The sequence below is a fragment of the Hemicordylus capensis genome, chromosome 3 (assembly GCF_027244095.1).
Source record: "Hemicordylus capensis ecotype Gifberg chromosome 3, rHemCap1.1.pri, whole genome shotgun sequence".
Taxonomy (NCBI): domain Eukaryota; kingdom Metazoa; phylum Chordata; class Lepidosauria; order Squamata; family Cordylidae; genus Hemicordylus; species Hemicordylus capensis.
This window is the reverse complement of record NC_069659.1, coordinates 50,438,242-50,460,739: the sequence shown is the minus strand read 5'-3', so window position 1 is coordinate 50,460,739 and position 22,498 is coordinate 50,438,242. Positions and strand designations below refer to the sequence as shown.

Here is a 22,498-nt window from a genome sequence, read left to right as displayed (position 1 = left end):
ATCCCTAGCATGGAATTGGCCTTTTTCACAGCTGCCACACATTGAGTCAACACTTTCAACTAGCTGTCCACCACAACCCCAAGATCCCTCTCCTGGTCAGTCACTGACAGCTCAGATCCCATCAGCATATACTTGAAGTTGGGGTTTTTTGTCCCAATGTGCCACTTTACACTTGCCAACATTGAGGTTTATATTCAATACGGGGCATAAGCCAAGGAAATAAAGTGCAGCTGGTACTTCAGAAACACTCATCTAAGTAGACTAACTAGTGAGGTTAGCCCACTGTTACAGCTTCCAAAAGGAGTCTCAGAAGAAGCAAAAAAACAACCCCAAACTGCCTATAGGCTTGTGAGTCACAAAGAAATAATAGGTGGCACATACCAGGTTACTTTGCAGCGCATCCAATTTAGTTTCAAGTCTCATATTCTCTGCACAGAATGAATTCATTTGTTTCAGCCTACTAGTATTTTCTTTTGTGATGAACATCAGCTGTTGACGCATCTTAAAGATTTTATCCTGGAATGAAGAGAGACTTGCTGGAGTATGTAAACAGAATACTTCAATTTTCCAGTTATAATACTCTTTTTTCCTTTAATAACTGCCTCAGATCTTGATGTATAATACATGTACATTTTAGAGGGGGAAAGGGGACATCTTTACAAATAATACCTGCGTCACAGATTCACTTCTTTCTTTGCCCCTCAGCCACACACTCCTGCCCTCTCTCCCCCTGAACCATAGGGCTCAACAGGGGCGTAGCTAGCGGAGAGGGGGCCCGTGTTCTTTGAACCCTTTTGCTCAATTATAGCTACGCCCCTGGGGTTCAAATCAGCTCTGAATGATTAGACAATCATTCCATTCTGTGATCTGCCTACCTGTCCATCACGATGTACTATGTCCTATAGAATATAAGTGCAAGCAGTTCCTAACTCCAACACTCTAACCAGTGTGGTGCAGTGGTTGGACTAGGACCAGGGAGACCCAAGTTCAAATCCCCATTCAGTCACAAACACTGGGTGACTCTGGGCCAGCTGCATATCTCTCAGCCTAACCTAACTCATAGGGTTATTGTGAGGACAAACATAAACATATACACTGCTCTGGGCTCCTCAGAGGAACGGCGGGATAGAAATGTAATAAATAAATAAACTTGCCAGCAAGAAAACTGTTTTCTGCTTCCTGCCAAGGCAAGTTACATAATTTGTACTAACTAGCACTGGCTCCCCTTCTCCAGGCAACTTGGGGTCAAAGAAAGGGGGAAAGAAATAAGTCTAAGTTTGATGGTGTGTTTAACAAATGGAAACAATGATTTTCCTCCATTTTATTCTAAAAGTTAGCACTGTGTACAATACATGGGGTATATTATAATTGGAATGTTTCAGTTTGCAGGGGCTTACAGGAGAAGTGGAGGACAAAGAGTCAGGGAACCCAGGTGAAAAACGGAATATAGTCTAAGGATCTCTTCAATCTCAGCTCAACAGTCAAACACACACACAAACAGAACCCAGACTTCCAATGGGGATCAGTTCTTTTAACCAAAAGGCACTGGCTGACATCCTGACTAATGAAGTCCTTATACCTCTAGGGGCTGCAGGGGCATGATGGAAAACTTCGCACAACTCCCTGTTTCCCCCTGCGCCTCAGCATCGTGTTTCTGCTCTTGCAGAGCCCTTCTGGAATGCTGGGAATATGCTGGAGTCGAAAGGCTCTTTTGCAGTTCTGCTCCACAGAGGGATGGGGTTGTTGAGCGAGGGCTCCTGTCACGTGCCCCCCGCAGCCCTTCGAAGTACAAGCGCTTTGTTAGTCAGGATGTCAGCCACTGACTCATCCAAGCAGACAACTACAGCTATGATTCTTAGCAAGATATGATCAAGTTAGGCTAATGTTGTGCATAAAAAGCAGCACACTTTTAAGATATGATGCTAAATCTTTTGGTTGGGTCAATAAATAAAGGGCCTGATGTCTAGACTCTGCAATGCATGCACACCACATCCAGAGAAGCACAGAATCATGGGAGATGATTTCTTGAATTCCCTGAATGATTCACACATGTAGCATTGCCCAGTTCAAAAGACCCTGCTACAGCCTTCACCATCATGAGTTAAGCCCTGCTGGCAGCCACAAACACCACCCTGTCTCTGGACACAGTAAGGGTGGGGAGGGCTCCATTTGTGGTGTGAATGCTGTAATATGGTTTCCATTCAGTCAGAAGCTTTGCACCGGGGCTTAAGGGCCTAATCCAGGGTCCAGATTAAATTTCTGATAGTCAGAAGACAGATGGAAATCAGCCTAGTTAATTCCAGGTTGTTTCCAGATTACGTTAGCAGGGACCCCTGCTAACTTGGCAAAGAGGCACCTTTTAATGTGGCGATTCTCTTTATTTAGCAGGGGGAGAGTAACTGGCCCTATCCACCCCCAGCACAGTACCTCCAGTGACTGTTCCTGGTGTCTATCTGATGTTTCTTTTTAGATTGTGAGCCCTTTGGGGACAGGGAGCCATCTTATTTGTTTGTTATTTCTCTGTGTAAACCTCTCTGAGCCATTTTTGGAAGGGCAGTATAGAAATAAAATCAAATAAATAAATAAATTTGGTATAGGGAGGGCAGCTCTGTCCTAAACTCTGCACAGAAGTTCCTAAGTAAATTAGGACAGTCTTCCCCAAGGAACTGACCAAATAAAGATGCATGACTGACTGAATGACTGACCCCAAGGAAAGGGCACTGAACCCAAATATGAGGCCTGCAAGCAAATCCTCCCCAGGACACTCAGAGTTATTGAAAGACTGACCAAATTTAAGAACTCCTGCAGTGCTTGTGACAGATGATCTGGTGAGGCTTCAATTAAGGAGTGTTCCGTGGTTTTAGAAGAGGCACCAAGAATAATTCCCTACACATTTTTGCTCTCCTGGGTCAATGCACGAGTGAAATTGTCAAGAGAGGAAGGAAGGAAGGAAGGAAAGCTTGCAGGAACATTCATAGAGCTTCAGTGCCATCCTTTGGGGGGGGAATTGGGGCCACCGCCCGAGCCCCACATCATCCCTGGACCCACACCTGTGGTAGTGCATGGAGCTTCCAGCCTGGATTCTCCCTGTCTCCACCCCCACTGGCCCCAGAGTGCAGCTCCCAAGACAGCAGCTGCACTTCCAACCCAGCTGGGCCTCTACAACACACACTGCAGCCCACCCAGAGCACGCTGTAACAGAGCCCAGCTGCGCTGGAACACAGCTCCTGCAGTGGGAGCCACGTTCTGGGGACGGCAGAAGTGGGAGCAGACAGGGAGACTCCAGGCAGGAATCTCCATGCCTCCGCCACTTCATCTCACCAGGGCCCTGCATCTCTGTGCCAGCACTACTTTGCCCTGCCACGGACCCACCAACCCCCTGCACACCCTTTAGGACGTTATGAAAGGTATTTAAGCATCTTACTAGATCACCGTGGAGATTCTGACATTAGGCAAAGGATCATTTAGTAGTACTATTATTTTTGCCAGATTTGCACTTTCAAAAACAACAAATATTTGCTTCAGGGATATTAGCCCAGCAGCTCTCATAGCATAAATGCTTCACCTCCTTATCTTACAGCGGTGCCTCCCAAGAAAGGGAAGCCCAGTGACCTCACTGGCATGTCCAAAGCAGGCTCGGAAATTTTCGCAAGCTCAAGACAATTCTCATAGAGGAAACTCCTCTTTCTGCATCCCTCATCCAGCCCACATGATAATCTTGGAGGTCAGCTGTCCACCTGGCTGCATCACAACTTTGGATCAAGCCTTACCTCCCACATTTTGAGTTCCACAGCACAAGTTTGTTCTTTTCCCATCATTTTCATCCTGAGTTCTTCCAGGTTGGTGTTAACAGAAAGAGTCTGCAGGGCTTCCAAGTTCACAATCCGGCCAAATTTCATCATCATCAGCTGGTTGCATTTCTCGTCCAGTCCTAACCAGATGAAAGCTTTGTACTGGAGACATTTGCGGATTCTATTATCTCTATTTTTCATATATTAATAAACAGGGCCAGCAGCAATCAGAACCATTGGGGGACAACTGCTGGTCCTTGAGACCACCTCTGTGCCCAGAATCATGAGGTGCTAGTGGCAGACTGAATCTTTTAGAATCCACACAGATTGGAGGGGGTCTATGAGCAACAGTTTGCTGAGGGCCCCCTGCCATATGCATGCACAAGGTTATTCACTCTGTAAACACATTGGCTGACATAGTCCGCAGTGAAAAAGAGTACAGATCCTGCCTGCACTGGTGTGCACAACTCTAAATCTCCCACTGATGCCACTGCACAAGAAAGCAGTATTGCTCCTACCAACCACTTCACAACCACGCACTGCTTCCACTGGGAATAATGAAACACACAATCGCACAACAGAGTAGGAGCAGTGCTGTCCTCTTGCGGATGAAGGATTCAGAGATGCACAAGAGTGTGGGCAGGATCTGTACTGCCGCATTTTGCAGCAGAGAAGAAACTAGGAAAGCAGCATAAGAGCAACTCACGTTCAATCTTGATCATCATCTCCCTCCTGTCTCGGATGAGCTGCTTATGCTGTTCCCGGGCCTGCTTATAGAGTTGCCTCTGTTCCAGTTTTTCCTGCTGCAGGATCACAATCCTGTTCTGCAATTGCACCAAAGACTGGTTGGTAAACACCAATGCCTGTGAGAGGTCAGGAGGTATTTCTCCATTCGATATGTATTCCACCTGCCAGAAATAACCACAGCTATATAAATGTGCATGTTGGGCAATAAAAGTAAACGCCGCCTAGAGCAAACTGTGCTGCTGCACTGCTTGGTATCACTGCCCCTTAGATATTCAACCAATGTCTACATGGCATGCTTTGCACATGAGCTGCCCCAACATCTTCCACTCTGTGGTGACCCTGTAGCAACAGACAATTCTATTTCAAATATCCTTATCAGATCAGCATGAAGGCAGAAGAGTGGAATTAACATTAACCACCTCCAGGTATCTTAGCAACACTAATGATTGGGAAGAAATGCAAGCCATGAACTGTATGCCTGAGAGGAAAGATCATGCAAATATCTCCCAAAGCCTCCCGCAATTCATTATTTGGGATCTCATGGTAACACCTAAGTCAGAAACAGTAACCCCGACTGGCTCATCACCTGGTGAAGTTTCAGAGGGACAACTACATGCAGCTCATTCAGTCTCTGCTGCTTCTCCCGTTGATAGGCCTCCAGTTCCCAGTCTGCAGCATCTAGGCTGGCTGCTACTACTTTTACCTGTTAAAAATAAAGCCATGTTCAGTCAGCAAGATTTTAGCATGTGGAGCTAAATCAGCACTAAGCCGTGGTGATGTGACTGATGAGTTACAGGGTGTTTGAGACAATATAGAAAGATTCAGACTAGAATGTTCCGATCTAGAATACTCTCAAATCAATTTCATGAAGGGTTGATTCTCATCTCATCACCTTTTTAAGGTGTAGATACCTGGGCTGAATCAACCCACATTGAAGTTCAGTTCAGTCACTTGACAAATTCCCCATCAAGATCCAATTACAGTCCAAAGTTCAGTCCATTGTTGTTTTAATATACTGCTGAAAAGCTTCTTGGTAGTTGTGTACCAAATGTGGGTATGAGGTGTGATATGGTCATGATGGAGATCCAACTGTAAGGTTCTTTCCCCAAAGGCTGAACTGCAGTGGAGACCAGGCCAATGCACACTTCTTCGGGCTCATGAAGGATCTTGCTGATAGGCCAAAAAAAATATTGTGAAAGTGCTTAATGATATCAATGCTAGATATTTTACAAAACATTTAACAGAAAATAATTCTGTGAATCAGTTCTTCACCTGTAGCCCAGTCTTAAGATCTATGTGTAAATAAGTGCTTAGGATTCAGGCTGTGCCATAACAAGAAGACATATTTTTTTGAGTATTTTATCCCCATGAAAAGCACCTTCCACACATGGCTCACAGCCATGTTCCCCCACCCCACCCGCTGCCACACATGATACACAGTCAAATGGCATTCCTTCCCCAATGTCAGGTGGCAACAGTAGCACTCCAGAATGAGTCCCTTAAAGCCCCAATTTCCTGCTTCTACACAAACAGTTTTGTTTTCAAATAGGCATTGTCCTACCTAGGAACAGTGGATGTCTTATTTAATGTATTATTCATTTTATTTAAAATATTTATACTCCGCCCCTCCAGTACACTATTGCTCGGGGTGGGGGGAGCTCACAACACTAAAATATATACAGTGTAAAATAAAAGTAATAAAATTAACCAAATTAAAGAAAACAAGTTAAAAGTCAGGCTAAAACCACAATCAGTATTAAGTTTCAAATTAAAAGTTATTTTTAAAGCTAAAAATTGAGAATTATAAAAACGAAAAACTGGTCCTCACATAACCCATCGGATTTTACCTTGTGCTTTGTAAAGCATATGCACATGTACATGGATGGCACTATATATACCCATCTATTCCCCTGCCTCCTACACACACACACACACACACGGTTAAATTAAATTAAAAGGTGCAGCAAAACATGCCAGGCAAGAAGAGACAATATTGCTGTTGGGTTAGGGCTAGGGATGGAGAAGTCACTGTACCTTCTTGGCCAACGTTTCATATTCTTTCTTCACATTTTCAATGGTTTTCTTCTCCTCAGCTAGGGCTTCCTCAATGTCCAGCCGTTTTTCTCGGAGCTGCAGTGTGTTTTCAAAGAGTGTCTCATCACAATCTGAGGAGATAAGGAAAAGTTCAGATTAAGCAACTGCTAGGATTTTGGCTTGGTTTGGTCTTTAGTAATTTTAGGAGAGCAACCTATGAATTAGAGAGCCGTAAGATTCCAAAGGATGTAATAAAAATGTTACTTTAGTTAAAAAAAACTTAGAATGTCTTGCGTGGGAATAAATATGTGGGAGGAAGTGATGGGACAGGGGGATGTTGAAGAGGGAAGAGAGGGGGGGCAAAGTTCAGATTTCAAGCATGTTTGGACTACACCATAGTCAAACAGCCCATACATATCAGTGAGGTTCTGATTTCAGACAGATTTTGCTCTACTATACATCTGAACACCAACTAATAAGTAGTCAAAGATCTGAGCTTTGAAAATAAAGTCCTCAACATTCAGCCAAATGCTAGGACTACCAATAACAGATAGATTTACTTGGAATCCCACAATGAGCAAGCTAAGAAAGCAAAAGAAGGAAGAGAGGAAGGGAAGGTCATTTTCTCTTTCTCTCTCTCTCTTCTCCCTTCTCCCACCTAAGACAATATTTTGCAAATCTCCATAATTAGCAGAAATCATCCTCATGCTTTTGGTTTTATAGTACTTCTCCCAAAACATTTGGCGAAATACATAAGCCCATAGAGAAGACCAGAGGGGGTAAGGTAAGAGGCTTGGATTCTGCTAGCTCCTCTCCCTGGCCTGGACTAGGAGATTTATTGCAGCCTCTTGCCTGGCCAAGACAGCTGGAAGATCGACTCTACTCAGCTTTTGTTCTGCTGCCTCCATTAGCATTTTGGCCTTCCTTTTCTGATTGCCTGATAATCTATACCTGTGGACATTCATTACATCAGTCCTGTCTCAGAGTCTCTCATGAGAAGAGAGACTGGATTTCTAGAGCTTAAAAGGAAGGAGGGTGCACCAAAGCCAGGGGGATGACCCTGGGTGCTAGGCCTTGGTGCGTGGGACTGAGGGCTGGAGCAGAGTATGATCTAATGGTTGTATAAGAAGCTGAAGCTGTTGTTGAGAAAGCTTTTATTGTTCAGTCTGGGATGAAGTTAGTCTACCATGTGTCTAGGCTTGTCTACAGATAGGGAGATGGGGTGGGGGTGTCCATTTACTGTGGGATAGCTAGTCCAGTGGTGGTGGGGAACAGAAGAAGTAACATTGGCAGGTCAGCAGGGCATTACAGGGGAAGGGAAATCAGAAATCTAGTAGTTGTTTCCCATTCCAACTGTCCTGCCAGCTATTTGACCTCGGAGAGCAGTGCCAACTACCCACAGAGCCTCACCTTGATCCTCTTAATGCCAGGTTGGTCCAAAATAAATCAGAAATAATCCATGATTGGAATCTGGATGAAGGGGCCAACCTGGTATGTATCAAAGAGACTTGATTGGGGTCGGCTAGTGCCACAGTCTGGCCCAGCTTCTTCCTCCAGGGTACTCTGTTGAGGAGCAGGTGAGAGGAAGCAGGTGGGAAGGCAGCATGGCTGTGGTCTATAAGAAAAACATCTCCCTTACCAGGATCACTATCGAAGTGTCTGACCTTATTGAATATGTGTACTTAAGTTTGGGGACCAGGGATAGACTGGGACTTTTGTTGGTGTACTGACAGTGGCTGTGGTCTATAAGAAGAACATCTCATTTATTTATTTATTTATTTATTTATTTATTTATTTGATTGATTGATTGATTGATTGATTGATTGATTGATTGATTGATATACCAGGATTGCTGTTGAAGTGTCTGACCATACTGAATGTGTGTGCTTAAGTTTTGGAATCAGGGATAGATTGGAACTTTTGTTGGTGTACCGATCACCCCGCTGCTCAACAGAGTCCCTAACTGAGCTGATAGACTTGATCTCAGGCTTGGTGTCGACGTCTCCCAGGCTTATGGTGGCGGGGGACTTCAACGTTCACTTTGAGACCAATTTGTCCAGGGCGACTCAGGAGTTCATAGCGGCCATGACAACTATGGGCCTATTCCAAGCAGTATTAGGACCAACACATGTTGCTGTTCACATGCTTGACCTGGTCTTTTACTCTAATCAGGGTGGTATTCCGGGGTGGGGGGGGGACCTGTGATTTCCCCATTGTCATGGACAGACCACCATCTGGTTAAGGTTGGACTCACAATCAGGTCCCATCTCTGCAGGGGTGAGGGGCCTATTAGAATGGTCCACCCGAGAAGGTTATTGGCTCCAATAGGATTCCAAAAAGCCTTGGAAGGATTTAGTGTTGGCTCTGCTGGTGATTCTCTTGATGCCCTGGTGAAGAACTGGAACAGCAAACTCGCCAGGGGAGTAGACATGATTGCTTCTAAGCATCCTGTCTGACCCAATTCAAAACTGCCCCCTTGGTATATGGAAGAACTACAGGAGTGAAGCAGCAGATAGACAACTGGAGCGCAAGTGGAGAAAGACTCAACTAGAATCCAGCATAGAGCACATTTGAAGACCTATGCTCATGCAATAAGTGCAGCAAAGAAGCAATTCTTTTCTGCCTGTCCTGTATCCGCAAGCTCACAAAGAGTGGAGTGGTGGTTTAGGGTTGTGATTGGGCAAGTACATGCCCCTCTTCCCTTGAATCAGAATTTGGAAACGTCAGTTACCTCTTGTGATGTTTTAAATGGATAAAATATCTTGTATTTGGGCCAACTTAGACTCAGACTTCACAATTATTGCAAAGTCTAATGTGGAAGTGTCAAGCAATTCCTCTTATGTAGTTATGCTGGATCAGTTTCAGTTTGTGACTCCTGATGATACAGATAAGCTGCTTATCCACATGTGGAGCAGTGCAGCCTACTACCTGTTCTCTTGAGACTTGTCCAACATGGCTTATACTATCTAGCAGGGGGGCTGTTGTAGAAGGCCTGGTAGAGATTATAAATGCTTCTCTGAGGGAGGGCAGGGTGCCTTCCTGTCATAAGGAGGCAATCATTAGACATCTTCTAAAGCAGGGATTCTCAATGTTGGGTCCCCAGATGTTATTGGACTTCAACTCCCATAATCCCCAATTAAAGGCCACTAGAGCTGGGGATTATGGGAACGGAAGTCCAATAACAGATGGAGACCAAAAGTTGAGAATCTCTGTTCTAAAGAAGCCTGCAATGGACCCTTCAGAGTTAAGCAACTATAGACCTGTCTCCAACCTTCAATGGATGGGCAAGGTAATTGGTGGCCTCCTAGCTCCAGACAGTCTTGGATGCAATTGATTATCTAGACCCATTTCAAACTGGTTTTTGGGCAGGCTATGGGGTGGAGACTGCCTTGGTTGGCCTGATAGATATCTCCAATTAGGAATTAACAAAGTGAGTGCAACTCTCTTAGTCCTTTTGGACTTCTTTGAGAGTGTCAACAAGTATGTGGATAAAGGTGATCCAGTTGACATAGTCTACCTGGACTTCCAAAAAGCTTTGGACAAAGTTCCTCATCAAAGACTCCTGAGGAAACTTGGCTGTCATGGAATAAAGGGACAAGTACATGTGTGGATTGCTAACTGGTTGAAAGACAGAAAACAGAGGGTAGGTATAAATGGAGAGTTTTCACAATGGAGGGAAGTAAGAAGTGGGGTCCCCCAGGGATCTGTACTGGGACCGGTGCTTTTTAATTTATTCATAAATGATCTAGAAGCAGGGGTAAGCAGCAATGTGGCCAAATTTGCAGATGATACCAAACTCTTCCGGGTAGTGAAATCCCAAACGGATTGTGAGCAGCTCCAAAAGGATCTCTCCAAACTGGGGGAGAGGGTGACAAAATGGCAAATGCGGTTCAATGTTAGCAAGTGTAAAGTGATGCACATTGGGATGAAAAAACCCCACTTCAAGTATATGCTGATGGGATCTGAGCTGTCGGTGACGGACCAGGGAAGGGATCTTGGGGTTGTGGTTGACAGCTCGTTGAGAGTGTCGACTCAATGTGCGGCAGCTGTGAAAAAGGCAAATTCCATGCTAGGGATCATTAGGAAGGGAATTGAAAATAAAACAGCTAACATTATAATGCCCTTATACAAAACTATGGTGCGACCACACTTGGAGTACTGCGTACAATTCTGGTCACCACATCTTAAAAAGGACATTGTTGAACTGGAGAAGGTACAGAAGAGGGCAACCAAGATGATCAGGGGCCTAGAGCACCTTTTGTACAAGGCAAGACTACAACACCTGGGGCTTTTTAGTTTAGAAAAAAGACGACTGCGGGGAGACATGATAGAGGTCTATAAAATCATGCATGGCGTGGAGAAAGTGGAGAGAGAGAGATTCTTTTCCCTCTCACACAACACTAGAACCAGGGGTCACTCCATGAAATTGATTGCCAGGAGGTCTAGGACCAACAAATGGAAGTACTTTTTCACACAACGCGTGATCCACTTGTGGAACTCTCTGCCACAGGATGTGGTGACGGACAACAACCTGGATGGTTTTAAGAGGGGTTTGGATGACTTCATGGAGGAGAGGTCTATCAATGGCTACTAGTCAGAGGGCTGTGGGCTACCTTCAGCCTCAAGGGTGTGCCTCTGAGTACCAGTTGCAGGGGAGTAATGGCAGGAGAGAGGGCACGCCCTCAACTCCTGCCTGTGGCTTCCAGCGGCATCTGGTGGGCCACTGTGCGAAACAGGATGCTGGACTAGATGGGCCTTGAGCCTGATCCAGCAGGGCTGTTCTTATGTTCCTTTTGGATCTCTTGGTAGCTTTCAGTACTATCAACCATAGTATCCTTCTGGACTGTCTGAGAGGGTTGGGAGTGGGAGGCACTGCTTTGCAGTGGTTCTGCTCCTACCTCTTGGGCAAATGCCAGATGGTGTCGCTTGGAGACTGTTGTTCTTCAAAACGTGTTGTATGGTGTCCCCCAGGGCTCCATACTATCTCCGATACTTTTTAACATGAAACCATTGGGAGAGATCATCAGGAGATTTGGTGCTGGGTGTTATAAGTATGGTGATGACACTCAAATCTATTTCTCCATGTCAACATCATCAGGAAAAGGCATAACCTCCCTTAAATGCCTGCCTGGATGAAGTGATGGGCTGGATGAGGGATAGCAAGCTGAGAATGAATCCAAATAAGACGGAGGTGGCACAATGGGGAAATGCTTGACTAACAAGCAGAAGGTTGCCAGTTTGAATCCCACTGGTATTATATTGGGCAGCAGTGATATAGGAAGATGCTGAAAGGCATCATCTCATACTGTGTGGGAGGAGGCAATGGTAAACCCCTCCTGTATTCTACCAAAGAAAACCACATGGCTCTGTGGTTGCCAGGAGTTGAAATCGACTTGACAGCACACTTTACCTTACTTATTGTGCAGCCACCTAATGGCGCAGTGGGGAAATGACTTGATTAGCAAGCCAGAGGCTGCAAGTTCAAATTCCCGCTAGTATGTTTCCTTCAGGGATTTCTGAGGTGGAGGGAGGGAGTGCCTCTGGAGGAGATCTGCAGGGGAGCAACCTGGGCTCATAGACATACTTTCCACAGACACTACAAACAGACTGGTTGTTTGCCTTGGTAGAGGCAACAGTGGGGAGCAGAGTCTGGCAGAGTGTGTGCCTGTGTCTGATGGATTAGTGCTCTGGGTTTGGGGAAATATCACTGTTTAACATCCCCATACTAGCTGCATGTTGACATTTGAAGGGAAAAAATGAAGCTGCCCTTGGAATTGCTCTTCCCAAATAAGAATAAAATATTATTATTATTATTATTATTAATTCGATTTCTATACTGCCCTTCCAAAAATGGCTCATATGTCTATGAGCCCAGGTTGCTCCCCTGCAGATCTCCTCCAGAGGCACTCCCTCCCTCCACCTCAGAAATCCCTGAAGTTATAGTTTCTCAGAGAGAGTGCACCATAACCCTCTTAAACATTTGTCAGTTTCCTGATCCAGGACTATATGCTCAGCATGCCAAAATGGCTGTGGTCACTCCTTTGTTGAGGAAAGACTTTTTGTAGATGCGGAGAGTGACCTTTCATCCCACCAAAGCCATCCCACAGAGTTTGGTGGGATGAAAGCAGGGTAGTCTTGCGAAATGCTCTCTCTACCCTCAGACTTGGAGCCACTTAAAACTGTAAGTATGCAAGCTCATCCTCATGAACCTGCTCACATGAGTGACCCACTGGAGTGTTACACTGGAGGAGGAGACTTCCATCTGAGAGATCACAACTTCTCCCTTCTGGATCACGGAGGAAGTTCACACAGAGATGTACATGTATATATTTGTTCCTAAACTGGTCTACAAAACTCAAGTCTGTCAATTAGAAATGCATCAGACTCAATGTATCATCCAAAATCATCTAAATCACATAGATGGGGGGTGGGTCGTGTTCTTGTGTAGATAAATGGTGCTCTGCAAATCTGTTCCTGTAAAATCAAAGTTAAAACCTTGAGAAATGATTGCTTCAAGCCACAAGATGGCAGCAAAGGGCTTAGCCCAAAGTTTGAGCCGCTTGGGATTTCTAGAGTGTGAAAGAATACCAATTTTAAGTAACACTTAGAAAATTAAAATTCTGTAAGAGTGTGAAATTCTTCCCAGGGGCTTTTCTGTCCTCTTGGGAAAGATATCAAGGCTTCATATCACACATAATTTGGTACTTGTCTAATGTTAACTCCTTCGCATCTCTAACAATACCAGCTATCATATCAGCACAAAAGCCCCAAGCAACCAGGGCTAAACAGATAGAGGGAAATGTGTTTTGGAAGTTGTCTGTTTTCTTGGAGCAGTTATATTCTAAATGTAAGCAAACAGACAGAAGGAACTGGCACACATTAGTAACATCTTATTAAGTCTGAAGTGACGATTGTGTTTTCAAATCTTTCCACACAGCCATCTGCAAACAACAGTAATTAGCAATTAGTCAGAAGACATGGCATGGCTTACTTTTTGGACAAACACTGTCATCGAAGACTTCATCCTCAGAGCCTGACTCTTCTTCATCACTCTCCAAACTAGACTCCTCATCACTCTCTTCCTCACTCTCTTCATCATCATCTGAGATAAGAAAGCAATATTACCATGCAGAAAACTACTATTCACATCTTGCAGGGCATAGAAGAAGCTCGTCCATCAGAAGTGCCAGTCCCTGAATAATTCAGAGCACACTGCAGTCATTTATGAAAGCAGCATCATTTGCAACAATAAGAGTTTTATAGTGTGTCTATATCCCGACCCAGATACTGGCAGTGCAAAGCAAATGGCTGAGCGAACCGCTCCAACTGAAGTCATAGGGTTGTATACCGACACATCATTTGTACTGGGCACTGGATGAGTCCTAAGATTAGGATAAGTTTTCTGTCCTCAAATATTTACATTCTTGAAATTCAGAAAGATAATCTTTGGGGAAATGTGTCTAATAGGGATGTGCATAGTTCGAACGGCTGGTGGTTTGGCCAGTTCAAAGGTGGGGGGATCCCTTTAAGGTTGGGGTAGGGTGCTCTTACTCCTCCCACCATGTTTCCCCAGCCGGCGCTGCAGGTTAAAAGGGTCCAGCGGGGTGGCAGCGTACCTCCCTGCCACCCCATTGACTCATTGGACCGGTGTGCACACGTGCTGGGTACTTCTGGTCCAACGAGGCAAGAGAGAGGTACACTGCTGCCCCAGCAGACTCTTTTTACGTGCAGCACCGAAGGGGGAAATGCAGAGGGAGGGGTAAGAGCACCCACACACACCCATAAAGGTATCCCCCCGCCTTTGAGCCCTCCCCATTCTGTGCACATCCCTAGTGTCGAATCCAGTTTTTAAGAGGTGTTGTGGTAACTGATTAGATCTCTATTTCGAGGGATTTATTATTGTTGTTGTTATGTATGATAAATGCAAAAAACAAACACAGGAGAAAAATTAAAGTGAAAAACTAGACAAATTAATAATGTCTTTCAAATATAATGACAGATTGCTTACTTGTAACTTTACCTTCTTCAAATGGTCATCTGTGCAGACGGATACGGGGGCGGGGGAGATCTGCACCTGCACAGAGCAGCTTTTGGAAGCTTCCAGAGCTTTGTAGAGTATTCTCACTCCTTATGAAGGGAAACCCACCCTGTGTGCTACACATGCTTCAAGGAGTAGGAAAAACACCCATTTCCCTCTGTTACTCTGTAGAATGCTACAGATCATTTTGAATCATTTACTTACAGATCTGCAGTGGGAAAGGATGGGTAGGCTATGTGTCTGCACAGATGGTACTCCAAATGACAAAGTTACAGATAAGCAATCTGTCTTTTTGCTCTGCTGCCTTGGTCCATATGGAAAATGAGCAAGCTTATCTTACTTGTAGGCAGGTACAGGTAGGTTAGGAGAAGGTATTTTGTAAGAAAACCTGGTCAGTGCTTGATTAACATTGAAAGAGTCCACCAGGCAGCCACCTTGTAGGGCTCAGGGAGTGGGATACCTCTCCCAATGGGCCGACGTTCACACTCTGGAGGGGCATGGCTCACATAAAGATGGAGCTCTAGAAGGTGCCAAATGATCCTTTCTGCAGGTGCACATCCCATAGGTATGAATGCACAGAGACTACGAAGAAGAACTGGTGGTGTACATAAAAGCGATTGCAGATCTTTATCTATATCGGTCTCTCTCTGCTTCTTTTCACCACATGCAGGCTTCCCAATTGCACCTGGCTGGCCACTGCATGAGGCAGGAAGCTGGACTGGATGGGCCCTTAGCCCAATCCCAAAGGGCTGTTCTTATGTTCTTTTGTTCTTAATTTAAATGTTATAATTACTATTAAATGTGGGGACAGGAAGCCTGTTTCCATGATAAATAAAGTGCTTCTACCAGTGAAGGAAAATAATTGAGTAGGTATTTAGAGGAAGAAAAATGTCAATTACTGCCAATGCATTTCCATGCATACGAACTGCAGCAAGCAGCATTAGGAAATAATTCTACTGATTCCCTGTCCCCCAGTAATATTTTGACACATCAGCCAGAAGTCACTACATCAGATCTGCACAACTTACTCCCATCTATCCAACAACGTGGAGTTAGCTAAAACAATATGCATGACATCTATAAAAACACACAAAGTTTCCAACCACCTTCGGCTTCCACTTCTTTTTTCTTAACACGCTTGATCCTCTTCTTGAGGACCTTAGTGAGGAATCCAGCAAATTTGTTGTTTTCTCCCAAGGATGCTTGGAAAGTGGCATAGAGGGCCTTCTCTCGATCTTGGAGCCTTGCAATCTCTGCTTTCTTTTCTTCTATTTGTGCAAGATAGCTATTTAATTTGAGCTTTTAAAAGAAGGGGGAAAAGATTTAAACTAAAAAGAGCTGCTAGAATATTCGTCTCATATATAATTGGCAGCTTTTATTCGCTCCCCCTTAAGCATTTCCACATAACATTTAAAGAGTGTCCTGGAGCCTCTCTTGCACTATTTGTATGCATGTGTGAATGATGTTAATCCTAATACTTGTATAGGTTTTACATGCACATTACAGATGTGGTAGGAGCAAAAATGAATCTAAGTTTCAAGGAAAAAATGTCAGCAACATTAGCAGCAATTTCAGGACCCTACTAAACAAAAAACAAAACTGATTTCAAGCAAGTCTTTTCAGGTGATGCACGAGAGAGGAACCCCGTAGCCTACACCTAAGCATGTTTACTTTGAAGCAAGCCCCAGTGAGTTCAATGAGACTTGCTCTCAAGGGCACACAGGACTGCAGTCCTAGCTTTCAGGGCCTTATATGGATAACTGAAAAATCATTCTGAAATCATGGAGAACAGGTCTATCAATTGCTACTAGTTTGGTGGCTTATAGGCCACCTTCACCCTCAGAGGCAAGATGCCGCTAAATACCAGTTGCAGGGGAGCAAAAGCAGGAGCAAAGACAAGCCCTTGCCCCCTGTGGGCTTCTCAGAGGCATCTGATTGGCCACTGTGTGAAACAGGATGCTGGACTAGATAAACCTTGGAGCAGATCCCAAGGGAGGAGAGCTGGTCTTGAGGTAGCAAGCATGACTTGTCCCCTAAGCAAGGTCCACCCTGGTTGCATATGAATGGGAGACTAGAAGTGTGAGCACTGTAAGATATTCCTCTTAGGGGATGGAGCCGCTCTGGGAAGAGTAGAAGGTTCAAAGTTCCCTCCCTGGCATCTCCAAGACAGGGCTGAGAGAGATTCCTGCCTGCAAGCTTGGAGAAGCCACTGCCAGTCTGTAAAGACAATACTGAGCTAGATAGACCAATGGTCTGACTCAGTATAGGACAGCTTCTTATGTTCCTATGTTGATCCAGCAGGGCTGTTCTTATGTTCATACTAGTCTTAACAGAAGCGAGGGGAAACAATACAATACCCTTCATACAGTTACTCTGAACACTAAAATGAATACAACCTCACAAATCAAAGAAGGGCCAGATGGAAGATGGTCACTGGCTTGCAATACATGCAGCACTATCATTGTGATTCCAAGAACTGCTGTCCATAAACTGCACATAGACCCCCCAAGTGGTAGTGAAAGTTAGGGTCAGATTATATGTGATGAGGACAGTCGTGGTGATTTATTCACATGTCTACTGCATTGACATCAGAAGTGGGAAGATTCCTAATTTTTTGCAGCAAAAGGTATAAACAGGTGAAGAGGGCTCAACACTTCTCTTCCCCTTCCTTATTTTGCTGCACTTCATTTCCCCAGCCCAGGTCCCTCCCAATATGGGAGTCATGCTGGTAAGAAACTGCCTGCAGCAACTGAGCATGGAAAGGTAAGATGGGGGAAAGAGTTCAGATTTCCTCATTTGTGTACACATAGTATTTTAAAAATTAGACATTCTCCAAGTCCACCCCCTTTATATGTAAATAGCATGCACAGAAAACCAATGTGACTGCCCCGTCATATCTAGACTGGTCCTTAAGAACAAAAGAACAGCCCTGCTGGATCAGGCCCAAGGCCCATCTAGTCCAGTGTCCTGTTTCACACAGTGGCCCACCAGATGCCGGTGGGAACCTACAGGCAGGAGTTGAGGGCATGCCCTCTCTCCTGCTGTTACTCCCCTACAACTGGTATTCAGAGGCATCCTGCTTTTGAGGCTGGAGGTGGCCTATAGCCCTCCCACTAGTAGCTGTGGATAGACCTCTACTTCATGAAGTTATCCAAACCCCTCTTAAAGCCATCCAGGTTGTTGGCTGTCACTACATCTTGTGGCAGAGAATTCCACAAGTTGATTATGCGTTGTGTGAAAAAGTACTTCTGTTTGTTGGCTCTAATTTTTTTGGCAACGAATTTCATGGGATGACCCCTGGTCCTAGCGTTATGTGTGTGAGAGAGAAATTTCTCTCTATCAAATTTCTCCATACCCTGCATGATTTTATAGACCTCTATCATGTCTCCCCACAGTCGTCTTTTTTCTAAACTAAAAAGCCAGGTGTTGTAGCCTTGCCCCATAATGAAAGTGTTCTAGGCCCCTGATCATCTTGGTTGCCCTCTTCTAAACCTTTTCCAGTTCTTCAATGTTCTTCTTTAGATGTGGTGACCAGAATTGCATGTAGTACTCCAAGTGTGGCCACACCATGGTTTTGTATAAGGGCATGATAATATTAGCAGTTTTATTTCCAACCCCCTTCCTAATGATCCCTAGCATGGAATTAGCCTTTTTCACAGCTGCTGCACACTGAGTTGATACTTTCAACGAGCTGTCCACCAGCACCCCAAGATCCCTCTCTTGGTCAGTCAGAGGAAAAGCCATCATCTTGATCATCAAAAACTCAAGCCTGTGCACATGCTACATACTTGCATTCCCTCCTCTTCACTGATGAGGCTGTTGACACGTTCCTGGAGAATGTTCTCATGTTTTTCAAAATTCTTCAGCAGAAGCAACTCTTCAAACCAAGTGGTGTGACGTAGGTCGGCAGTTTTCATCATTGTGTCCAGCTTCAGCTTTTGGTGACGCAGAAGGCGAAGCTCGGCATCAAAAGTGATCATGAGCTCATGAATCTGGAGAGACCGTATACAAGAGAAATGGCACACAAAAATAATCAGAAATGAATTTTCACAATATTAATAAAAGTATAAACGTCCACTACTAAATACATTTAAAGCAGCAATCTTCTTGTTCTGAAGTAGTATCCTGGGCTGTTTGAAGGAAGCAAAGAGGGACAGTGCAACAATAATAATTTTTCTATCTATATTTGTCTGCACTTCCCCACAAAATAGAAATTATCACCTTGACATGCTTTGGGCTTTTCCCAGCAATAATTTATTGTTGCACCATCCCTCCTTTCATTCATTTCAGTGTGGTGCCATCTCTATTTTCTATTGCCACCTGGGCAGTGTTAAGCCATTTCATTCCAGTCTGTTCACCACCACCACCCCTGCTCCCACGGTAATATCTAAAAAGCATGCCGTTTCAACTAATTTTAAAATATACATTCTGGCTGCTGACTGGACCAACATTATAAATTTTTTCAGAGACACTCAGAGCACAGGACAGGGGATTTAGCAAATAGCTGAAAAAGGAGATCCACAGAATTCTTATTTAAGTAGTTCAACTTTCTCTTCAAAACTGATTATAAAGATATGCAAAGAGCACACAAATAAAATATCAAATTCCCCCTTCCTTCAGATATCAGTTTTATCACTGACAGCAGTGGACCAATTTCCCAACATACTTCAGTGTGCAAGACTTTAGGAAATGATTTCACTTAGAAGCAGATGACATACAGTCAGTCTTGATGACATTTTCTCTGACTCTCTTACCCTCTTGATTAAAGTCTCTTGCAGATGAATGTTTCTAATCTCCTCCCTCTTTGCAATTTCCAGTTCCATCTCAGTTGGTTCTGCCTGTTCAAACTCAAAGGTTTTGGGTGTCACTCCAGCAGTTCCAGATATTGTTTTCAGTGTTTTTAAACTAGTACCCCGTGCAGTGATTTCAAGCTCCTTTGCCGAAGGGACATGAAGAAACCCTCCTCCAAATCCTCCTATACCCCCACCCTCTACCGAAGGAGTCACAGGCACAATTTCTTTTTCCTTAGCCCGTTCTTCTAGTTCTTGTTTGAACTTCAAAAGCATTTCACTATCATACTGGAATTTTTTTTCTGGAATCTCATCAGGATGTAGTTCAGGAACTGGGGGGATAGGAAGATGTTTGGAACGATGCAAGGATGACTGTATAGTTTTCAGTTCTTGTACCACACACTGGATCTCTTCAATAATAGCCACTTTGAGGTCTCGGAGGGAGACTATCCATTTGTTCATGGATAATTTTTTCTCATGGATCTGAAAAGAGGACAAGTTACTTAGCTTGGTGTCAACAGTACAATTAAATAGTGATCTTTTTTTTAAAAAAGCTTTAAAATGTATTTATTTATATACAAGTAAAAGATAAGGCAACGACTATTTATATACCGCTTTTCAAGAAAAGTTCCCAAAGCGGTTTACATAGACATAAATAAATAAAATGGTTCCCTGTCCCCAAAGGGCTCACACTCTAAAAAAGAAACATAAGATAGACACCAGCAACAGCCATTGGAGGGATGCTTTGCTGGGGATGGATAGGCCCAGTTGCTCTCCCCCTGCTACATAAAGAGAATCACCACTTTTAAAATGTGCCTTTAGTGTTCAGTTAGCAGGGGATAAAAAATGGTTCGCAGTTTGCAAACACATTAATATCTGACTCCAGTCTTTTTCTGTCTATGCGGTATCATTCCCCATGCTTTCACATGGGAGAGTTTTTCTGCATTTTCCAGGACATTAATGAATTTTTCTGAGATTTTGGATTTTTGTGGTAGTGTGGCCGAGGTCTGGAAATGTACTGCAGAAATGGCATGTTCCTAGCTTTCGTGATGTGGTCTGGGAGTTTCATGGCAGGCAAACAGTGGCTGAGTCAGTGAGGGCTTGCTGTCTGCAAGAATGTGAACATCTTATCTCTCTGTGACTCTAGTAGTTTTCTCTGTCTATGAGGTAACATTCCCCATGCTTTCCAATGGAAGTGTTTCCCCACATTTTCCAGGAAAGTTGTAATTTTTTCCAGAGTTTGGGATTTTTTTTGGTAGTCAGGAAGGTTTGGACCCTATTTGCAAAAATGGCATGTTTCTGTATTTTGTAGTTTGATCTAGGAGTTTCATGTCAGTGAGTGAATGAATGAGTCAGTCAGTCAGGCCCAAGCAGCTTTATATTATAGATAGAACCTCTGGTAGGTTCTTTAGTTTTTATAGTTCTTAGTTTTTAGCTTTTAAAATAACTTTTAATTTGAAACTTTTGTAAAAATTGTAACTTTAAATGTGGTTTTAGTCTGGTCTTTTAAAACTTGCTTAACTTAAATTTGGTTAACTTTATTAGTCTTATTTTACACTGTATTTTTAAATTAATGTTGTGAGCCACCACGAGCAGTAGTATACTGGAGGAGTAGGGTATAAATATTTTAAAATTTTTATTATTAACTATTATTATTATTATTATTATTATTATTTTAAAATGTTAAACTAAAATTAACTACCTTAAAATCTGAATAGTATAAAATTGCACAAATTAATGGAAAAAACCTTGTCCCTTTTATTTTGATAAATGGAGAGATTTAATCTGCTGGAGACATATACTACATTTGGACAGGGTAAAATAAAATTTTGATCTTGATAAATAGCAATAGCAATAGCACTTACATTTATATACCGCTCTATAGCCAGAGCTCTCTAAGCGGTTTACAATGATTTAGCATATTGCCCCCAACATTCTGGGTACTCATTTTACCGACCTCGGAAGGATGGAAGGCTGAGTCAACCTTGAGCCCCTGGTCAGGATCGAACTTGTAACCTTCTGGTTACAGGGCAGCAGTTTTACCACTGCACCACCAGGGGCTCTTAAAGGCAGACATTTGGCAAGAAAAGTATACTGATTAGGCCTGTGCAAAGTCAGATTGGTAAAATCGAACTTGGTCTAATTTTATGGAAATCGGAGCAGTTCAGAGAGAGTCCAGTCCAGTTTGGATTAGACCTCTCTCTGTCTGTCTGGTCTGTCTCTCTCTCTCTCTCTCTCTCTCTCCCCTATCGCAGCTGGGGCAGGACTCCATCTTCTTCCCTCTCTGCCCAACTTCCCATGCATAAATCGGATTTTTAAAGAATTTTTAAGAAGTTTTAAAGGCACATTTTTACTCACAAACAACTAATTTCCAGGTTTCTCCTGCAATTATCTGATGTTGCATCACTTCTCCTTGGATTCTCTGATGCTACATCACTTCCCCTGCGACTCTCTGGTGTTATGTTACTTTTCTTCCGGGTTCACAGTGAGTATCCACAGTTACTTTAAAAGTTATTTTTCCAGGTTTGTCCGACTTCATCCCTGACCCCAACCATAACATTCGGAAGGGTCCAAAGGACCCCAAGCCAATATCTATGGCATCCGTTCAGATCAGATCTCAACTTTTACATCTGTGCACAGGCTGAATACTGATGTGTGAAAAAAGTACTTTGACTTATTTCAGAGAAACTACTACAAATCCCACAGACTCATAAAATAACGTTACTAGTCTGATATTGAGGTCATATAAACCCCAATTAAATCTTAGTTTAAAGTTAAGGAAATATAATTGACAAGGTTTACATTTTAATGTTAAACCAAAGATCTACTAAGGAATACTGTTGACAGAATAGAGGCAAAGCTAAACATGAATGGTGTCTGGAGTCTATATGACTCCATTGTTAATTTGCATGCAGTTTCACAGTCTCCGATATCTGTCTCATATGAATTTTTCCTTCAGTTAAATGCCTCCTAGAGATATGAATAAACACAAAATATTGATGGTTAAATATAATCTTATCTTAACTACTTCCTTAACATAGTGACTTTTGTGTCGTTACTAACCACATTGGGGTCATTCAGACCCCAAATCATGTGGA

At 43.5% G+C, this 22,498-nt stretch overlaps 1 protein-coding gene across 4 annotated transcripts in view; it reads right to left on the bottom strand.

The window, feature by feature from the left end:
* CFAP44 (cilia and flagella associated protein 44) overlaps window positions 1-22,498 on the bottom strand; it is a 96,135-nt gene that overhangs the window by 1,805 nt on the left and 71,832 nt on the right. For 2 of the 4 annotated variants that reach the window (XM_053305871.1, XM_053305873.1), the window contains 9 exons: window positions 19,365-19,883; window positions 18,399-18,602; window positions 15,717-15,909; window positions 13,564-13,674; window positions 6,573-6,703; window positions 5,125-5,241; window positions 4,498-4,699; window positions 3,771-3,931; window positions 382-516 (listed from right to left, as the gene is read on the bottom strand). In XM_053305871.1, coding sequence (XP_053161846.1) covers window positions 382-516; window positions 3,771-3,931; window positions 4,498-4,699; window positions 5,125-5,241; window positions 6,573-6,703; window positions 13,564-13,674; window positions 15,717-15,909; window positions 18,399-18,602; window positions 19,365-19,883 — 1,773 coding nt within the window. Of the gene's footprint in view, window positions 1-381; window positions 517-3,770; window positions 3,954-4,497; window positions 4,700-5,124; window positions 5,242-6,572; window positions 6,704-13,563; window positions 13,675-15,716; window positions 15,910-18,398; window positions 18,603-19,364; window positions 19,884-22,498 lie in introns of those variants that run through there. The other 2 variants (XM_053305872.1, XR_008318834.1) reach the window with 2 other exon arrangements.